This window comes from Suricata suricatta, chromosome 1, assembly GCF_006229205.1.
Source record: "Suricata suricatta isolate VVHF042 chromosome 1, meerkat_22Aug2017_6uvM2_HiC, whole genome shotgun sequence".
In the NCBI taxonomy this organism is placed as follows: Eukaryota; Metazoa; Chordata; class Mammalia; order Carnivora; family Herpestidae; genus Suricata; species Suricata suricatta.
Genome location: NC_043700.1, coordinates 155,532,786 through 155,554,741, shown reverse-complemented (window position 1 = coordinate 155,554,741; position 21,956 = coordinate 155,532,786). Strand labels below are relative to the sequence as shown.

Genomic DNA, 21,956 nt, shown 5'->3' with positions numbered 1-21,956 from the left:
CACTTCAAGGATCATATTATGAAACTTAATTTTTTGTGGGGATGGAAAGCCAATTCAATAATATACCTAAAAGGTGATTGAGCCATGTCTGAGAAATATAAAAATGGTATCAATAAGAAATGCACTTAGGAGTTTTACTTCATTCCCTTGGAAAATAGAAGCAAGAATTAAAACTAAAGGGAACAATTCTAATGAAGACATAGCACATTCACATCGCCCTTCCTATTTCCTGCCTTGCAGATTAAGATCTCTTTAAGCATTCTGGGTGGATTCTTCTATTTTTACTTTACTATTTTGCTTTACTTATGTTTTTATACAACAACTTCTTCTAAGTTATGGTGAAAATTTTGAAGATTTTTGAAGAAAAGTTTCCCAAATGTTGCCAGGTGTTATCCATCTTGTTTTCCACATCAAAAGTTTACATAACGATTAGTACAAGAACTATACTTTGTCCTCACTTTCTTTACAACCACCTAGCACTTTGAGCATAGCTCCTCCAGGTGAACAAGGAAGTGTGGGAAGGGACAGAGAGGGATGGGAGGTGTCAAGGTGAAGGAGAAAGGAAGGGGAAAGATATAACAACCATACTCAAACTCTAGTGTAACAAATATGGTCAACTCCTTGAATGAGCTACAATTCAGTTAAAAGGTACATACGGTTTTGTGATGGGGTACAGTTAAAAAGGAAGATGAGAAGGAAGGTGGCAAACAGTGACAAGACTTATGATAATTTCTTTTTCCATTATAAGGAGGAAATAGAAGGGTAGCTCTCAGTGGATGGACGGACCAGAGGGGAAAGAGATGGCCTCCAGGGTGGGGAGACACGACTCAGAGCAGCCAGCAACAGCTCTGTGTTCACACAACACCTGTGGCCCAGGGGACACCACGGCAGTCCCCAGAGTGATCAAGACTCCTTAGAGAAAGGCCCTGTGTGTTGGTGTTTCTCCACTTTCTACCCCCAGAATCCCCAGAGCACTGTGTGGGGCAATACATGAGCTCTGCTACTGATGAGAGACTGCTTCTCTTCCCTGGGCTCGTGAGGAAAACTGAAGTTCCCACCTCAGCTGGAGTCTCAGTCAGAGATTGTAAATGGCCAAAACCCACTCACACAAACTTGACCACAGGGTCTACCATAGGCTATTGTGGACAATCGCACTGCTCCAAGAATCCAAGTCCAACCAGGGCTCCTGAAAACCATTTGGGAGATGGCTCAATACACGATTCTCTCTGTTTTTCCTGGTCTCTCTGCCAGAACTTGAACTTGCTCCTGGTCTTGCCTGCAGTGGGGACAGGCTGTGTTGTGAGCATCACCTCGTCATTCTGCCCCAGAGCTCTGCACCTCCACTTACAGTGTCTATGTCCTCGGGCAGGTTCTTAAGATGTGAAAAGTGGTTGATTACCCCTAGTTCAACTTTTACCTAGGTCCTTTTAGTGACACATACCATGGGTAGGGTTCATCAGCCCAAACGTGGACCTGGTTAGGGGCTTAGGTTAGACAGGCACCCCCACACGTCTGCCTAAATGGAGACGGAATATTAATGGCAAAAGGATCCAGACTTTTTTCTCTTCAATAAGGAATACTTGATCCCTGGGGGAAAAGAAACTGACAGCTGCAAGGCACAGCCCCTAGTCCTACACAGGAAAGCTCATGTGTTACAGAATTAAAAATTTTAATTAAAAGACAACTCATGTTTCTTATAAATATATATCTTTATATATTATAAGTATTTACAATATATACAGCACACAAATATTTTAAATGTAATACTAATGGCAGTCTTAAAAACAGATGTTTTCAAAACAAAAGAAGGGTACTTATCCAAGATGGGTTCCTGATTCTTCCAGAACCCAAATTCCAGACAATGCCTCAGGCCCAGATTTCTGCAGATGTCAAGGGAAAGAGATGGGTTGCTGGACCGAGATTCTAATTCCCTATCTCTTCCCAAATATCCTGACCTTCACAGGCACCAGCTAACATGGCCCCAGGTATAAGCCTACAAAGGGCAAACCCTGGGGTGTGGGCATGGTGCCTAGCACATGGTGAGCACTCAAATACTTGTGGGATGGATAAAAGTGAGTGCTTTCGATCACCATCTCTAAGGCAGCATTTCTATAATCTGAAAGATTCAGTTCCAGAGCTCAGGCTGGTCTAGAAGCAAATGCTTTAGGTGTTTCCACTTTATATAACTAAAACAATCACATGTCCGAGCGCTAAATAAATTAAAAGTTAGCCACAAAGTGCCACTCTTCCTCATGCTTTGGAATCTGGAAGCCACAGATCACACCACCATTTATCTTCCGAAAGTTTCTTCACATTCAACTAGTTCATCTATCGTGCGCAGCAAATCTTCAAAGGAAGGCCTTCCCTCTGGTTTCTACAATTAAAAATGAAAGAGAAGCTGTGGGTTCCAGAATCCATTCCAAAAATAATTTCTCACGGCTCAAACTCACATAACAGAGCATACTAGTGCAAGATACTGATTGGTGCTAGACCATGCAGGCATCTCCAAATGGGTCTACTCTATTCTACACATACTATTGCTTGAAAAACCTTTCTACTGCATTGCTTTTGTGTTTCCATTCAGGAAGCTAAGAGAGTTCCTTATCGCCTGCAAATTCAAGTCCTGCTAATTCACAGTGCCCTCTGGAACTCTTGCTACCCTCCCCCACCCTCTTGCTACCCAATTTCATTTCCCACAAAAACTCTCACATGGGCTTTCTACCCTATCAAACCAATCTCTATCCTCAGGTACACACCCCACACTCCCTACCACCGCCTTACCTTTGCTCACGCTGTCCTCTCCCACCCCTAGTGGCACTTCCTGCGCAGGCCACTCCCATGTCAATCAGTGCTCTTTGGAGGCATTATAGTAAGTGACCAAGAGGATGGGGTCTGCTTCTCTGTAGCAAAGTGGCCTTGGACAAATATCAACTTCATGAGCCCTGGTCTTCTCATCCACAAAGTTGTCAAAGTAAAAGTCTCTGTACCTCAAAAGGTTATTCTAAGAACTAAATCTAAAACACTCAGTACAGTGCCTAGCACGCAATACATGTGAGTTAATAGTATCTTTCAAAAGTCATTTTAGTGCCTAATCTCTTCTATGAGATGATTTTAATTCATGGAGAAGGAACACTTCCAAAGAGTATGAGTAAAGAGATCTGGGAAAGTCGAGGTTTGGAGAAAGAACCCCTTTCTTGTGAAAGAGTAATACTTCAATAATACAAGAAGTCTACTTCTTCAGGATTATTTCCTGAGTTGCTAACTCGGGCAACTGTGACAGGATTTCTACTTGGGAGTGAGGTGACAGCCTAAATTTATTATCTTAATTATTTTCCTCTTCCATGTCTTCACATTTTTTTTTTCATTATTCAGACCTGATTTAAGAGGGCTGGCTTTTCACCTAGAATTTGAAATCATGCAAAACGTGCACTCACTCACTCGGCTGTGAAGACTATACATGATGAATCTGCCAAGCCCAGATCCCTACACGTTTTCGAGATTCAGAAAGAAAGCACACAAAAAATCTTTACCTCCTGCCAACACCTCAGCATCATCTCGTACACGTACTTGGATGCCAACTTCGGCCTGTAGAGTCGGTGGCCCCGAGTAACCATGGTTACCACTTCATAGTTGGTGTTTTTCTCAAAGGGCATTCTGCCTTCGGTGAATATTTCCCACATTAAAACCCCTGGAAAAGGAAGGAGGAGGATTACCCAAGGATGCATCCACTTCCTCTTTAGAGCAGAGCCAAGGAAAAATGGACCATGTTCTTACCAAACGACCAGACATCTGATTTGCTGCTAAAGCGGCTATAATTAAATACCTCCGGTGGACACCACTTCACTGGAAACTTCGCACCAGAAGAGCTTGTGTACTGGTCATCCAGAACATACCTAAAGTAAGACACACCAGGGGTTTATGCCTCTGAGTCACAATCTACATTTTGTGTGTGTTCTTTAATTTTTTTTTCCTCTTAGAATCAAAAACACAGTTGACTGAAGTCCAACAGGCATCCGGTTGAAGCTAAATGTTTGCCTCAGTGGCCACGCCTGGTGATTTCCATCTTCCTCTGAGCTTCATTTATGTGTTTGAGATGGGCACGCTGTAACGTTAGTATCTGCCCTTTTGTTTTTCTGTGTTTTTCTTTTTTATAATAGAGGCAGAACACAGTAAAAGAGTCAGCAAACTTTCTTTTGTAAGCAATTCTGTTCTTTAAACAGAATTTAACCCAAAGGGCCCACATGTAAAACATCTAAAGCAGAGCTGCTCTAAAGGAAGTGGTGCAGAGTGTTTGGAGACATACGTGCTTTTAGCCCCCACAATTCTACACAATGCAATTTAAACCTACAGCAAATGAAAACAGCAAACTGCACAATGACGTATGTAAATGGTGGAGAATATATTTATATGCCATGACATCTGTCCTACAAACACACACACACACACACACACACACACACACACAATCACACACTCAAAACAATACTATGTAATTTTTGCTATGCAAGCATACTTATGTTCTTCTGGAAAGACACACACAAACTGATAACTTGGGCTCCCTGGGGTGGGGAGGGGCAGGACCTTTGATTGGGGTGGTGAACGTGGGGACTTGAGCCCTTTCTGTTATGGGCTCAGTACATATTTACAAGAGGAATGCATTTACGTATTATATGAACATATCAAGTTAATTTTGTAAAGCTCCATGAAAAAACGTTCAAATAATTGCACAAACTTCCTTTGCTACATGGACGAAGATGGTAACAATGTCACCATGGGCTGATCAAATTATCAGTCAGGGGAGTCTGAAGTTAGTGTTTAATGAAGATTTTAGAGGGGTTGATGCAAAAGCACAGATTTTCTGAGAGTCAAACCTATGAAAATCAAACATGTGAAACTGAAGGATGCCCGTCAGACAAAACCTTCATAAAAAGCATATAAAGTGCAGGGTAAGCCCTGCCCTGACAGGCAGCAGTCCTGCTCTCTAGGAACTTGGTCTGTGTGACCTGTTCTGTCTGTGCCTTCACAGCTCCTTGCGCTCGCCCTGGGCCAACCACCCTGATCCTCTTTTGATCCCTTCCGCAGGCCATGCTTGTCCCAGATTCAAGCTTTTATATTTGTTGTCTCTTCCACCTGGAGTATTTTATCCTCAGATTTCCACCTTATTGGCTACTTCCGCCTTTTTGGTCTCGAATCAAATATCCTGGTCTCAAAGAGGTCTTCCAACATGAATAGACATTTTCCAAAGAAGACAACCAGATGGCTAGCAGACACATGAAAAGATGCTCAACATCAGGGAAATACAAACCAAAATCACGATGAGGTACCACTGGACACCACTGTTGGCCCCCAGGCTGAACAAAGAGGTGCGGGGTCACACTTGGGCCAGAGGCCGCGGTGTGCTGACCCCTGCTCAGTCACATCCCTGGGTCTTCCCTTCTTCGTGATCCTCTCAGGCCTAGGTCTCTCTCTCCTCCTGAATACAAGCTGCATGCGGGCAGGGACCCACATGCCTTATTCTCTGCTCTGGTTCAGCCTAACTCCCTGGTACACAGTAGGTGCCTAGTTTCTTTACCGATGGATGGATGAGTGAACGGGCAGAGAGGAGGAAAAGGACACACTGTGTTTTCAAGGTCTTTTCTAACACTCCATTAAAATTACAGAAATTAAGAAAACAAAAACACAACAGATCTGGGCATTCTAAGAACTTTACCCCTAAACACGTTTTCTGTGAAAACAAAAGATTTCTAGAAATCTAACCCATGCCTAGGAAAAATGAAAGTAACATATTTAACGTGCTATACTACCACCCAGTGGAGAGAATTATTAACATCACAATCTACACTGGTTTTTTAATGAATTCATTTATCGCAGGACAGCTAAGATTTCCTTTCTGCGTCATCAGTGCGCATGATTCCCGTGCTGATTAATTCTACAAGCTAACGTGACTATCACCTGAAGCCACATAATAAAGCATGAAGAAGTCATAATTTCTCAACAGCTGGTTGACATGAGAAAAAACCCACGGTAACAGTAAAATGAATACCTTTTTGAAAAAAAGAAAGCAATTTTTCAAAATATAGATAATCTAATTTATTTTATTGCCTTACATCAAAAACACACTAAAAAGTAGGAAAAGCAATTAGTCTTCCTACGAAAACGATGGGTACTACAAAAATTTGCTCATGGAACAAAAGATGTCGTTTAAAAAACAGCTCTTAAATAGGCCTCAGAAAAAGAAGTTGACACAAACTGCAAAGAAAAAGTCAGGCTTTCTGCACCTTCAAAGGTCATAGTCTCCTACTAATTTAATCCAAAACTGATAGACTCAGCCTTACCTGGCCATTCCAAAATCAGACACTTTCACAACTCCCGCCTCATTTACTAGACAATTCCTGGCAGCCTGGAAAATAACATTGCAATGGTAGAATAGTTACAAAGTTCTACAAAGGAGAGAAATAAAAATTCTGTTTATAGTAAACTTAACATAGTGCAGTCAACATTTACAGAAGGTGGAAATGTCTCTTTATTAATTGTTTTTATCCCTGCGGGAAATGTCTCCAACATATATTTGAAAACATGGTTAGAAAGACAGGTCAGAAGACCAAATGTGCAGTAAGGCATTATTACATGACTTCACCAACTGTCAGACCGAAATAAGGACTAACAAGATCAACCTACTCTCCCCCTCCCATGTCTATTTTCATTAAACTGTGAGATTTCCTTATTGATAATAACGTCTCTCTTTTTAAAGTTTTTTTGAGAAAGCGAGGTTGAGAGAGAGAGAGCATGCACATGCACACAAATGGGGAAGGGACAGAGAGCGAGAATCCGCAGTGTCAGCACCTGATGTGGGCTCCATCTCACGAACTGTGAGATCACAACCTGACCCGAAACCAAGAGTCAGACGCTGAGCAAGCCACCCAGGTGCCCCAATAATGACATCTCTTGAAGTCCTTAGTCTAGGTTCTCACTAGGTGAGTTTAATCACAAACAACAAAGGTAACTGATATGTAATTGATCTTTTACCTAATAGCTCTGCTCAGTGATTGGTCATCCTGATTTAAAAAAAAAAAAAAACAAACTCAGCCATGGGCAACATAGTTTGCTTTGTCTTTCCTAATGTTTCCAGTATATTGTAATATGATACATGCAATTGGTCAAATACAGTTCTGGATGATTTAATTTATATTTTCTTGCCCATTGTTTAAGACTCAAGCAAACAGTTTGGTAAAAAGGTAGTATTTCTCAGAAGGAAAACATGATAACATTTTTAATGCCATAACCCATGGGCTAAGATGCATTTTCTTTTTTGAGAGAAAGAGAGGGCACGAGTGAGTGAGGGGCAGAGAGAGAGGGAGGGAGACAGAATTCCATGAGGAGCAGAGAGAGAGAGAGAGGGAAAGAGAGAGAAGTGGGGCTCATCCAAAGCGGGGATCTTGCTTACCCAAAGCGGAGGTCAAGCTCACCAATGCAGGACTTGAGCTCACCTGATGGGGGACTCAAACTTATGAACCATGAGATCACGACCTGAGCCAAAGTCCCATGCTTAACCAACTGAACCACCAGGTACACCCAAGTGCATTTTTATTCCTGACACTTCTAGCATTTTATTCTCTGTATGTGGCAATTCCACTTATATGAGATTATTCCTGCTGAATGCATTTTAAGTTCCCCAGATTTGCCCCATCTTGCAATGGAGATGCTCTCTGATGCCTTCACTCCATGGTCACCAGCATTCTTTGCTCAAAAGACAGGAGCATCAGAATCTTCCTTTCAGAGGTGACACAAACCTACCATAGTGAGGTCAACATCATAAGCACAAAATTATCAAAGTTGCTTTCACCCAGAAAGGGTCTGTGTGACAGATGAGTCAGCCATACTCATGTAGGTATTGGATTTTCATCAGTTTTAAAAGTACAAGAAAAGAGGAAGGTGCTTAATTCATGACTTTCAATATGACAGAGAGAAGTTCTTTATCATCGCTAAGCATAGTAAGAATAAGGAATGTTATATATATCACATCTTCTATTTTACAGAGTCCTTTGCCCCAATCATATGTTGTAATCTTTAAAACAGTCTTGTGAAAGAAAAGCCCAGGACCAGAAGGCTTCACTGGTGAATCTGAAGAAAAATTAACACTAATACTTCTCAAACTCTTCCAAAATATTGAAGAGGAGAGAATATTTCCAAACTCATTTTATGAGGTAAGCATTACCCTGACACCAAAGCCAGAGGAGGACACTATAAGAAAAGAAAATTATAGGGGTGCCCAGGTGGCTCAGTTGGTTAAGTGTCCAACTTTGGTGTAGGTCATGATCTCACAGTTTTTGAGTTTGAGCCCTACATCGGGCTCTGTGCTGACAGCTCAGAGCTTGGAGCTGTGTGTGTGTGTGTGTGTGTGTGTGTGTGTGTCTGCCCCTCCCCAGTTCACAGTCTGTCTTTTACTCTCAAAAATAAATAAGCATTAAAAAAAAAGAAAATTATAGGTCAATATTCCTGATAAACATGGATATTAAAAAGATCCTCAACAAAATATTAGCAAACAGAACTCAACAGCACATTAAAAGGATCATACACCATGATCAAGAGGGATTTCTCCCCAGGATTCAAGGATGGTTCAACATATGCAAATCAATAAATGTGGTATATGTATACACGACATTAACAAATGAAGGATAAAAATCACATGATCATCTCAACAGATGCAGAAAAAGCATTTGTCAAGATTCAATATCCATTTATGATAAAAACTCTTAACAAGTTAGCATAAAAGGAATATACCTCAACATAATAACGATTATATATGACAAACCCATAGCTAACATCATACTCAACAATGAAAAGCTAAAAACTTTTCCTCTAAGATCAGGAACAAGACAATGATGTCCACTCACCACATCTATTCAGCATAGTACTATAAAGCCTAGCCAGAGCAATGAAGAAAGAAAAAGAAAAGGCATTCAAATTGGAAAGCAAAATTAAAATTGTCTTTGTTTGCAGTTGACATGATCTTATACATAGAAAATTCTAAATACTCCACCAAAAAACATATTAGCACTAATAAATGATTTCAGTAAAGTTGCATTATACAAAATCAACACACAAAAATCAGTTACATTTCTATACACTAACAATGAAACATCTCAGAGAAATTAAGAAAACAAATGCTTTTGGGGTGCCTGGGTGGCTCAGCTGGCTAAGCCTCCAACTTCAGCTCAGGTCATGATCTCATGTTCGTGGGTTCGAGCCCTGCATCGAGCTCTGTGCTGACAGCTCAGAGCCTGGAGCCTGCTTCAGATTTTGTGTCTCCCTCTCTCTCTCTGCCCCTCCCCTGTTCATGCTGTCTCTCTCTGTCTGCATATAAAAATGCATTTATAACAGCACCAAAAACAAAAACATAATTAGAAATAAATTTAACCAAAAAGGCAAAAATCCCAAAACTCAAAAACTTCTGATGAAAAAACCTGAAAACAACAGAAACAAATGGAAAGCTACCCCATTCATGGGTTGGAAGAATTAATATTGTTAACAAGTCCATACCACCCAAAGCAATCCACAGATTCAATGTAATTCCTTCCGAATTCCTTGGGTACATTCCTTTGATATAGAAAAAACAATCCTAAAATTCATATGGAACTACAAAAGACATAAAGTAGACAAAACAACCTTGAGAAAGAAGAACAAAGCTAGAGGCATCACATGTTCTGACTGAAAGCTACATTACAAAGCTATAGTAATCAAAATCGTATGATACTAGCACAAAAACAAATATATAGACCAATGGAAATGGATACAGAGCTCAGGAATAAATCAATGCACATATGGCAACTAATCTTTGACAAAGGAGCCAGAACACACAGTGGGGAAAAGACAGTCTAATAAATGGTGCTGACAAAATTGGATGTCTACATGCAAAATAATGAAATTGGACCTTTATCACACACCATACACAAAAATTGACTTGAAAGGGACTAAAGACTTAAATGTAAGTCCTGAATTCAGGACTAGAAGAAAACAGGGGAAAGCTTCTTAACATGGTCACGGTCCTGGCAATGAATTTTTGGATATGACACCAAATGCACAAGCAACAAAAGCAGAAATAAATAACTAGGCTATATCAAACTATAAACCTTTGCATAGCAAAGGAAACAGTCAAAAAAATAAAAAACTATAGAATGGGAGAAAGTATTTGCAAAACCATGTATCTGATAAAGGTTTCATATAAAATACATAAAGAAATCATACAACTCAATACCCCCAAAAAATCAAATAATCCAATTTATTTTTAATGAGCAAAGAAACTGGATATACATTAAAAAAACCACACACATACAAATGGCCAACGGGTATATGAAAAGGGGCTCAACATCATTAATCATCAGGGAAATGCAAATCAAAAGCATAATGAGATATCATTGCACACCTATTGTGATGGCTATTTTCAAAAACACAAGAGATAACAAAAGTTGGCAAGGAGTAAAAACAGGAGAAAAGGACACCCTTGTATACTATCTGTAGGAATGTAAATTGGTACAGCCATTATGGAAAGCAGTATGGGGTTTACTCAAAAAATTAAAAGTAGAACTGCCATATGATCCAGCAATTCCATTTCTAAATATTTACAAAAGGAAATGAAATCAGGACTTCAAAGGGATGTCTGAACCCTCATATTCAAAAGTGCATTACTCAAAATAGCCAAGATATGAAACAATCTAATTGTTCACCAATGGATGAGTGAATAAAGTTGATGTGGTGTGTATATACACACACCCCCACACACACATACACACACACATACACAACTACACATAGAGAGGCATAAGCCATAAAACATAATATTATTGTAGCAACAGAGATGAACATGGAGGGCATTTTGCTAAGTGAAATTAGATAGACAGAAAGACAAATACTGTATTAATTAATACAGGGATTCTTAAGAAAAAATGTGAAACTCACTATGTTCTGAGGATCTAATGTATAGCATGATAACTATAATTAATAAAAGGTTATCATTTAATTGAAATTTACTAAAAGAATAAATCTTAGGCATTCTCACCACATGTGGGATATGGATATAAGTAACTTGACTGTGACAATCACTTCACAGTTATACATATATCAAGTCATTATGCTGTATACTTTAAATATATACAATTTTGTCAATTATACCTCAGTAAAGCTTGGTGGGGGGCACTCTTGTGAGCAAACCAGTGTTCTAACCCACCCACAATTTACAGATGTAGAAACAGAATCTAAGTCTTCTATTTACAAATCTTCAGCTCTTTATTATGCCCTAAGACTACAGAAGGCATCGTACAGTGGCTATCGTGTAGACTCTAGAACCACACTCCCTGGGTTCAAATCCCAACTCCACAGTTTACCTGACCACTGGTAAGTTATTTTATCCTATGTGCGCCTCAGTTTCCTCATCTGTAAAGTGAGAATAATAATAGTATCTACTTCTTAGAGTTGTTATAATGATTAAACGAACCAATATGTATTAAATACCTATTAAAGCAATGCCTGTTTAAAGCGATCACTAAATTTTTGTAAATGCTTTGCTGTTACTCTAAAAGAAATTCATCCATGCTTTATGACAAGAGAGTTAAAACCAAAATGTGAAGGGGCCCCTGGCTGGCTCAGCTGGTTAAGTTTCTGACTCTTGATCTCAGTTCTGGTCTTGATCTCAGGGTTGTGAGTTCAAACCCTGCACTGGGCTCTGTGCTGGGCATGAAGCCAGCACTACTTAAAAACAACAATAACTAAAATATGGAAAAAAGTCCCAGGTGGAAAATCACACTCCTTTCAGTGAAAGAATCACCTTTAAGGTTTGACAGGAACTGATAGTTCTGTTAACATGCTGAAAAGAGACACATTTCAGAAGAATAGGCGGAGAACAAAAAAGGAAAGAAAAGAAGAAAGGGAGGGGATAGGAAGAGAGAGAAAGAGAGAGGAGAATTAAGAAGCATCTCCATCACAATAATTTAGAACCAGTAACAGAGTCCTTTTTCTAGTATTCTGAGGAGTTAACATGGGCCTCCATCTTTTCCCAGTGATTTGAGAAATAGGGAAAATAAGCCAGGGATTTCGGGTCTAGTTTACAGTGTATAAGGTGGGAACGAGCTTGGGATTTAGGGACAGTCAACCCTTAACTTCCCCATCTGTCACGGTATGCAAGTCATTTCAGGTCTCTCAAGCTAATTTTCTTCTGTATCAAACAATGATGATCAGAAAGACTAGCTGTCACCTGAGATTCTTATGGAGATCAACTACTTAATACAGTGAAAGGACTTAATACATGATAAGTTGCTTAGAAATAATCACCTACTGAATTATGTATTATTTATATAATTGCCTACATAATTATATATTACGTGTATTAGATTTAATAAGGATTTTTCTGTTAAAACACCGCTGAGAACAGAAAGTGGGTATTAACACGTCATTGCTCATTGGCTGGCCCGGCGTCACAAAGGAATGTGACTAGACCCCTGAACGGGAATACAGCGGTTTCTGATTACCAGATCTCTGTGGATGAAGCTGTTCCTCTCCAGGTACTCCATCCCTTCACACACATCTTGACACATGCTCAGCAGCATATCTCTGCTAAAATGGCCTTGTCTCTGCCGGAGGAAATTCAGAAGACAGCCCCTTTCCATGAACTCCGTAACAATGTAAATCGGTTTCTGCTGGGTGCATACGCCATAAAGCTGCACGAGCTTCGGGTGTGTCAGCTTCCTGGGAGGGAGGTGATGCACACATATGGTTACTGCAGGAAAAGAAACCAGCAGCGTCTTCGCCGGAGCGACGCAAGAACAGAGTCACTTACATCATCACTTTAGCTTCTTCTATAAAGTCTTCCTCGCACATGGCACCTTCCCTAATAGCTTTGATTGCAACTTTGTACTGAGCTCGCCACTTGCCAAGCCTCACCACTCCAAACAGTCCGCTCCCCAGTTCCCTCATAAAGGTCAGCTCTGAAGGGTTGATCTCCCATTTTTCTGTGAACAGAGGGAGAAAGTGATAACATTTAATAAGGAGAACACAGCAGGAATCAGCGCGAAACGAAGAAAACCACAACCAAGGCCAATGTCAAAGTCACAGGATAATATAACTGCCAGTAAAACATAGAGCAGATTTGCAATGTGCATCTATGCTGGGAGCCGCGCCGGCCTTGCTGGATGACACGGTCACAGTAAGGAGATGGCAGACGTGCACGGCTCCTGCCATGAGAGGTGGAACTGGCATCTCCTTCTGCTACTACTGCTCCTGTGAAATTAAGCCTGTTGCTGTTGATTAGGCCTCACAAGGTTCCAAATCAGGCCGATATTCCCCATACAATTACTCCATAAGAAAAAGCATAGTCCTGCCCCTGTATAAGGGATTTTAGATCAAAGTGCTGCAGATGTTTGCCAAAACGGTCTTCTAATGAGCCTTGCAGATGCAAAACATAAGGGGGGGCTAAGAACACAAGAGTTACAATTAACTCTGGCCCAGAGAAAAAGAGCCTAACTTACAGATAAGAAACAGACAAGAACCGGACATCAGTTACTGCATATATTTTTTGCTACCGGAGTCACAAATATAAATACCCTCCCTTGTACTGAGTTCAGCTATGAGGATGGATAAAAAATTAGAAACCCAGGTGCAAGGTCAACACACACAGGGCCCCCATTATGCTTACATCAAAAAAAGGGCTTTCTCTGGCAACTTGTTAACAAACATGCTTTTTCTTGTGGTTAAGGAGCTAGATAAAATAACTCCCAGCCTATCTATACACAATTTGACCTATGTTTTAGTTTTAGCATTACTAACTTAAATAATATGTATATTATCCTGTTTTTTACTAAAAATATCTTGTTATTCTCTTGATTGTAAAATTTATTTAACCTTACTGTAAGTACATTACATGACTTGGTTATAACATGTTAATTAAAAACAAAGTCATAATTACTGGCCAAAAACCAACTCGTACAAAATAAGATGGATTTGTTACTTTCTTAACCTTGGGGCCTGATGCCAAGAATAAATTGGAATGGTTCTACAAAATACTTCTGTAAAATTTGTTTCTGTTCACCTTTGATGATTAAAGCATCTTATCACTAAGAGTCAAAAACGGTAAACAATTTCTATTTTCTGATGTCATGTTATTGCTTAACCAATAAAAAAAGACACCAAAGCAGACAGAACAGAGATGCCTGCCTGGTGACCAAGAAAGAAATGTGTGGCTCTCTCACTCTTTTTCGCCGACACCGTCTCTCCTTCAGGGGCCCCTGGACCTGCTGGAGCTGGACTCCGGCATATCTAAGTTGCAAAAGGTGGCTTTCTACCCTCTGGGGAGGACAGACTCCCTTCTGAGCTGTCACAATAAAGCAAAGTGAACTGCAGAAAGCAACAAGATGCTGAATAAGCTAATAATAATAGAGCTTAAAGGTACTTAGAAAAAAAATTAAAAACTTCCTCCTTATCATTCTTTCCTCTTGGTTTCACTTTTTTGTTTTTTTCCCCCAATTACATCATGTTGGAAAGAATTTAATCTTCTGTTTAAAAAGCTTTTGCTGGAAGCAACCAAGACATCAAGTGGATGCCTTCTTCATTACCTCCATCCTTACTCTCCGGGGAGTCACCAATAAGGCTCGTGAGAACCAGGAAAGGGTTTGGTTTATTTTAGAAATAACGTGGCAATGCTTACTTTCCACCAACAGAAAGTTTTCTGCCGAATTGTGAATGATGATGAAAAGAGAGTATCTAGGGTTACCACGGCTAAAGCCCGGACTATAAAACTACCCAAACAGTTCTACTGCGTGGGATTCTAAACATCTAAATTAGTCTGGTGGTGGTGGATTCTGTTCAAGAAAAAGCAACCAACGCAGCCACGCGCTGAGGTACCATAGCTGAATCCTGCCGTGGTCGGTGCGCGCTTCTCCTTCACAGTGACCGGGTACCGCAGCCTCGTGACGAGTCCTGCAAGTCAGAGAAAGCGGGGCAGCTAGTTCATTCTGTCATTCTGCATGCTAAAGCACAGAACTTAGAAACTCCTGTATAAAGTCCATTCATTTATCCACTTAGCGTTCATCTCTGTGGGTACATACAGCACTCTGCTATATGCTGGCAAAAAATAAAAACAGAGGAAGGCCAGCAGGAAGAAGATAATCCTACACTTAGAGTTGACCGTTTCATATTTTTATGGAACATAAAAAACTTCTAAAAATAGAAATGCTTTTAGTCACTCAACAAACATTGTCTTTTAAATATTACAGTGTTTTGGGGGCACCTGAGCAGCTCAGTTGGTTAAGTGTCCAACTCTTGATTTTGGCTCAAGCCATGATTTCAAGGTTTGTGAGTTTGAGTACCGGATCAGGCTCTGTGCTGACCATATGCAGCCTGCCTGGGATTCTCTCTCTCTCTCTCTCTCTGCCTCTACCCCCTTCCCCACTTTCTCTCAAAAATAAATAAATGAACTTAAACAAATAAACACTACAGTGTTTATCAAGCTCTCTGCTAGCATTATTCTCTTCTCAAACATTTTTTAAAATGTTAAAAGGTTTCTAACAGTTATTATCAATTATTATTTCACGTTGTTTTCCAATGAGATCTGAACTATGAACGGGATTTAAGGTAGTTTATTAAAAATTAAAGTGATTCACCTTGCTAACTCAACACTAGTAATTTTAACATAGAGGGCTCTAAAATATCAACAACTGGAATAGCAACTACTGGAAATCAGTGAGGTAGGGTAAGCCCTGTAAGCTAAGTTGCTTACAGCACTAAATAAGGAGAAATGGCAGGTATTTCTCCTCTAAGTGCCCACTTCCCTCTGTGTTTCTTCGGTTACAGCATATCTCATACTAATTTTACAGTGTTGCATACTTCTGTGTCTCCCCCACCAGATGGTAAGTTCTGAGAGAGATAGGGTGATTCACTATCTCCCGTCCACCACAGACTCCTTAGAACCAGGCACAATGCCTTGCACTTAATAAGTGTTTGCTAAATGACTAAATTGAGATAACAGTTCTTATACAAGAACACAAAAGAAAGAAATAAGGAAATGTGAACACTGAAAAATGAAGTAATGGAATAAGAGATAAGAAAAAGTTCTTTGGGGGATAAATCGATAATGAAAATAGCTCCTCACATGTTAGACACAGACTTAACATATAACCCAGCAAATTCACTCCTTGGTAAGTAACCAAGAGAAAGGAAACATATTTCCATGCAAAAACTTGTATACAAATGTTCATAGCAGCGTTATTCATAAAAGCCAAAATGTGGAACCTACTCAGATGAATGATGACAAAATGGATAAATAAAATTAACACAGTGGATTAACAGTTGTCAATAAAAAGGAAAGGAACACTTATACAGGCTACGACATGGACAAATGTCAAACGCATTATGCTAAGTCATAGAAGCAGCATGACAGACCACATATTATATGCTTCCGTTTGTAAGAAATGTCCAGAATAGGCAAATCTGAGGAGACAGAAAGTAGATTAGTGGTCGCCAAGGGCTGGCCTGGTGAAAGGACGCTGGGAGCCACATAGGCCTTGCTGGATGACACAGTCACAGCGAGGAAATGGCAGCCGTTTGCACAGCTCCTGCCATGAACTGAAACTGATATCTCCTTCTATCATTGGCTCATATTGGGAATGGGGCCGCTGTTACTGATTAGGCCTCACAATGTTCCAAATCAGACTAATATTCCCCATATAGTTACCCCCTAAGAGAAAGCATATTCCTGCCCCTGCATGAAGGATTTTAGATCAAAGCGCTGCAGATGTTTGCCAAAAGGCTCTTCTAATGAGCCTTGCAGACCCAAGACATAAGGGGGGTTAGGAACACAAGAGTTATGATTAACTCTGGCCCAGAGAAGAAGAGCTAACTTAGAGGTAAGAAACAGACTAGGACCAGACATAAGTTGCTACATATACCTTTGCTAACTGGAGCCACAAATACCTTCCCTTACACTGACATCCGTAATAAGAATGAGTAATGATGGGTGAGAGTAACTAAAACATAACCCCATATACAAAGGCTGACATATTTAGGGCCCCTGTGACATTTGCACCCTCAGCATCAAACAAAAGGGTTTACACAAGCAGTCTCCTAACCAGTCCAAATACATTCTTCCTCTTGTAAGCCAGACAAAATAACTCCTAGACTGTCTATATATTACTTATGACTTAATCTTAGCATTAGTGATATAAACAAATGTGTAGGTTATCCGCTTTTCTCTGAGAACATCCTGTTGTCTGTTTAGTTGTAAGATCTATTACCAGTTCAAACAAATGCTTATGATATCTGCTTTTTACATAGAACATCCTGTTTTCCTCTTAGTTGTAGAATTTGTTGGCTCACTGTAATTAGGATAGTTTGCCAAAATGCTTCTGTAAAACTTGTATCTATACACTTTTCAAAGCATCCTATGACAGAGATTTGTTCATTGTAAAAGTTCCACCTGTTGATGTCCTGTTATCACTTAACCTATAAATAAAGACACAAAAACCGACAGAGCAGAGATGCCTGCCTGGTGATCAAGAAAGAAACTTGAGGCTCTCTCATCACTCTCTCGTGCCAACACCGTCCATCCTTTCAGGGACCCCTGGACCTGCTGGAGCTGGGCTCTGGCAAAAGGAGGCCAGTGGTGGGATGGGGGATGCGGGGGGAGACAGGTGATAGGCACAATATTTCTTTTGAGGATGCTGAAAATGTTCTTAGATTACAGTAATGGTTGGCACCATTCTAAATAAACTAGTGACCACACAACTGTATACTTAAATGGGTGAATTTTATGATTTTTAAATTATATCTCAATAACTGCTCCTATCATTATCCGAGAAAATGGTTATCAATGTAGTTTCTGGTTTGGGTGTTTGGGTTGTTCCCACTCTGGTAGTAAGTAGAGCAGAGATTCAGGAAGATGGAAAACTCACCTAGGATGTGATTAGTCTAGCAGCCACTAGCATAGCCCTAAACCCTGGGCTTGTCTGACAGCTTCTGTGACAACCCTGACATAGACATATCTTGGGTTTTAGTTTAGTACTGTTAAAGAAAGAAACTATCCAATGACACTTGTAAAGGTGGTAAGGCAGATTTTATTCAGGACCACTGTGATTGGTATAGGAACCACTGCAACAGGATTTTAGAGTTCAACAGAGATTGGGCTCAACCCCAAATACAGAATGGAAACATGGGAATTTATAACCAAGGAGCAGGGTAGGGGTCAGTGGATGGAAAACTACTATGAGGAACTCCAGGCAATGAGGGGGGTTGGGATACGCGAATCTAACAGGATCTTGCTGAATACAAGCCAAGGTGACCAGACATCACCCAGTGGAAAATTACGAACCTGATCAGATACTGAGTGTGAGTGGATATATGGGTGGGAGTTCTGGTGAAACTGACTTAGCAGAGTTCTTGCTAAAACTCGACCTTACAAGAAAATGCACAAATGGTCTAGAAGATGGTTCAGGAACCTGACTAAAGCTTGGTCAAGTAAGGAGTCTTGGTCAGTACCAAGGGTGTAAGCCACAGAAATGCGAACATTCATCACATACAATAAGAATAACTCACGTTCTGAGGTCAAGACAGCTTTTAAAAAATTTTTTTAAAGTATATTTATTTTATTTTAAGAGAGAGAAAGAGAGAGAGCAGGGGAGTGGCAGAAAGAGAAGGAGAGAATCCCAAGCAGGCTCTGCACTTTCAGTACAGGGCCCAACGTGGGGTCGATCCCACGAATCATGAGATCATGACGTGAGCCGAACCAAGAGTCAGACACTTAACCAACTGAGCCACCCAGACACTCCAAGACAGCCTTTTATGAGACTTAATATTATTTCCTATTTTACTTTGTATATATCACTTTCTTAGTAATTTTAAATCAATCACATTCTACAATTAACTACAAACCTTTCAAGGAAGAATTCATCACAATGTCTGACCACCTTAATCCCTACCCTATATTTGAGAAACGTTATAATAGAACATTTATTTACCTGCTGCATTGTGCTTATGATACTCAATGATCTCAGGAATTGAACTAAATGCATGTTTTTCTGCGAGATAATACTTCTTTGGGGATGTTGTTGTTTCCTTTATATGATAATGCCTGAAGCCTGACGAGCCTTCTCTGAAACAAAAATCAAAATGTGTTAGCACCACGTTGAAATAACGTAACATCACTCTTAAGATGTTTTCCATCAAGAAACCACAGGTCCATTATGTATGGCCCCATCTGGTCTCTGCACAACTTTTATTTTTCCCCCTGTTCTTCTTAGTTCCACATGAACAGGTGGAAGTTTTTAAACTGGTCATTGGTAATGTACTTGGCCTTTGCATGAGATTGTGAAAGAGAAAATTTACTCACTCCATTTATCAACAGCTACAAATCTTAAAACGGCTGTTAGCTGGCTACTGTTTTTTGTCCCTGCTAGTGATATAAATGTGCAAATGTCTACAAGACTTACACTTCTAAAAGTGAACAAACCGACTTCTAAAAAATGCATTCTATTTTAGATATCTTCCTAGAACACAGATCTTCTCAAGTCCTCTCTTGCGAAAAATTCAAGAGAACTCCCTCTGCTCTTAAAATAAAGCTCCTCGATACTGACATGATCTGACCTCGACTTTTATCTCTTAGGGTTCTCTTTCCTCCCTTCACCCCATCCCTTCCATTCTGGCTTAAATACACGTCTGTCAGTTCCTGGAACTCACCATATCCTCCCTCAATTCTGGGTCCAGCTTCCTAAGTCAGAAACACTCTTTCGCTCCCCTCCAACTTCCGCCTATATTGCCCATCTGTCTAGATGTCCCCAGACAATATTGGTGACTAGCTCGGCTGTGTCTGGGCCACGCACCACCCCCACACACATTGCTCCCCAACCACAGTACTTCCTCACGTACTACCACAGCTGCCTGTTTGCTTGTCTGAATCCCCCGTGAACGTATAGGAGAGCAGGGTCTCTGTCTACTTTGTTCACTAGGCATCCTTAGTGCTTAGTGCAGTGCACAGTACTTATTTCTTGAATGTCCCTAATGTTTCCATAGACATTCTCAATGGATATACATGGAAAACTATAAGGAAAATTACCATGCATAAGAAATACGGATATAAAGAAATATGAATATAAAAAATAGGCTAGATTTTAGAAATCAAGTTCTGATTTTCTTGTTTAATGCCTACATGCAGCATATTGTTTGAAAATTAGGAATCCATAAAAACTCCATAGGAACTTCATACAAAAACTCTGAGGGGGGTGCTTGATTGATTACTTACCCTCCAAACTTCGTATAAAGGGAGACTGTGTACATGCCTGGTTGACTGGAATCTCTTACCATAAAACCACCTTCTTTATCCTAAAATCCAAGTTAAGAAAATTTTTTCAATCTAATAACAAGTTTCTTCTGCCACAGAGACGATTCAAGCAACCAATCTTATAATTTCATGTTTATTATCCTTTGCTTTGAAAATCTGCTTTGGAGAAGCACAACCTAAAAATCCCAGGTGTAACCACATGACTTTACCCTTCACGTTACTGTGCTAAAAAGGTGAGTTGAAGAAAGTACAGTCACAGTTCCCCACAATCACAAATCTTCACACACAACAGCATGAGATATTTCAACAAGATATCTGGAAGTGCCCTTTGGAAACTAATACACAAGACTTTGCAATTCCTAGAAGTTCTGGACATCTGGGGAAACAGTTACTAAAAAATGTAGTTCTTAATAACTGGGTTTCCTAGCATGCATTTTTCATATTTGCTAGAACCCTTGAATCCTGACTCAGAATCATCTTCTATTCATAGAGCATTTCTCCTGTAAATATCTCGCTGCTCTTTATAAGAACACTTTTTTAAATCCCCAATTCCCCTGGGAATCGATGTTAAATATCGCTGTTCACAAAAGGAGAGGTGCAAGCACGAGTAAAGCGAGCAGAGAAAATGAAAAGCAACACCACGCGGAATGACTAAAAAATACGTTCTCATCAGGTTTTCAGTGAAACAGCAAGAAACAGAGGCGAGGAACATCAAATCCCTGTCCGCTGACAACACCACTAACAGATGAGTGTGCTCAATAGTCAAAAAACAAAATAAATTTTATTCTTATTCACAGGAAAGAGAATCAATGGTCATAAGAGTTCATCTATCAGTAAAAAGTATAAGAACTACCATATAATTATTGAGAGCTTGCTCTGTTTTAGTATGTTCTAATATGTGGATATGCTTAATCCTCAAAACAGTCCCTTGAGGTAGGTACTGCTGTTAAGCCGGCCTTACGTCACAGGTCAGGAAATGGGGCACAGAGAGGACGGATAACTTGCCCCAGACCACCCAGCAAGTGAGTAATAGAGCCAAAATTTGGACCATAGGCTTTCTAGCTATCCACTCCCCTATAGCTGCCTCTCACTGTGGGGTTACCAGAGAGGCACGTAAGAATCCTGTTGGGGGAGTGGGTGCGGTAACACTCATTTGAATTAAGAAAGGTCACTTGCTATTGCTTGTTAATATAAACTACAGAAACAAGTGTCCAAACAAAACCCTGACTAGTGGTAATACACAGGAGATAAAGTGAGAAAGCCTGGGTTTAAAAAAATTGAGACCTCCTGGGACTCCTGGGGGGCTCAGCTGGTTAAGCCTGTGTGTGACTCTTGATCTCTACTCAGGTCATGATCTCATAGTTCGTGAGTTTGAACCCTGCATCAGGCTCTGCACTGACAGCATGGAGCCTGCTTGGGATTTTCTGTCTCCCTTTCTCTCTGCTCACCTCCCCTCACCCACCCACTTGTACATGTGCTTTCTCTTTCAAAAACAGATAAGTAAAACTTAGAAAAAAATGGAGAACTATTACTAAATAGAGTAAGTAGATAATGAATGCGGAAATCTGTACAGATCACCTCTGATACAACCCCCTTATCTTGCAGATGCACGAAACAGCTCAGAGAAGTCACAGCTAGACTC

The 21,956-nt window shown here is 40.2% G+C and overlaps 1 protein-coding gene across 3 annotated transcripts in view; it reads right to left on the bottom strand.

Moving 5' to 3' along the window:
- Positions 1-1,690: 1,690 nt before the first annotated feature.
- Positions 1,691-21,956, bottom strand: part of TEC (tec protein tyrosine kinase) — a 126,065-nt gene continuing 105,799 nt past the window's right edge. For all 3 annotated transcript variants that reach the window (XM_029946095.1, XM_029946078.1, XM_029946088.1), the window contains 9 exons: positions 20,276-20,355; positions 18,996-19,129; positions 14,890-14,964; positions 12,830-13,001; positions 12,522-12,738; positions 6,336-6,400; positions 3,775-3,893; positions 3,531-3,688; positions 1,691-2,374 (listed from right to left, as the gene is read on the bottom strand). In XM_029946095.1, the coding sequence (XP_029801955.1) occupies positions 2,291-2,374; positions 3,531-3,688; positions 3,775-3,893; positions 6,336-6,400; positions 12,522-12,738; positions 12,830-13,001; positions 14,890-14,964; positions 18,996-19,129; positions 20,276-20,355 (1,104 nt within the window). In that variant the 3' untranslated portion in view covers positions 1,691-2,290. The remainder of the gene's footprint in view (positions 2,375-3,530; positions 3,689-3,774; positions 3,894-6,335; positions 6,401-12,521; positions 12,739-12,829; positions 13,002-14,889; positions 14,965-18,995; positions 19,130-20,275; positions 20,356-21,956) is intronic.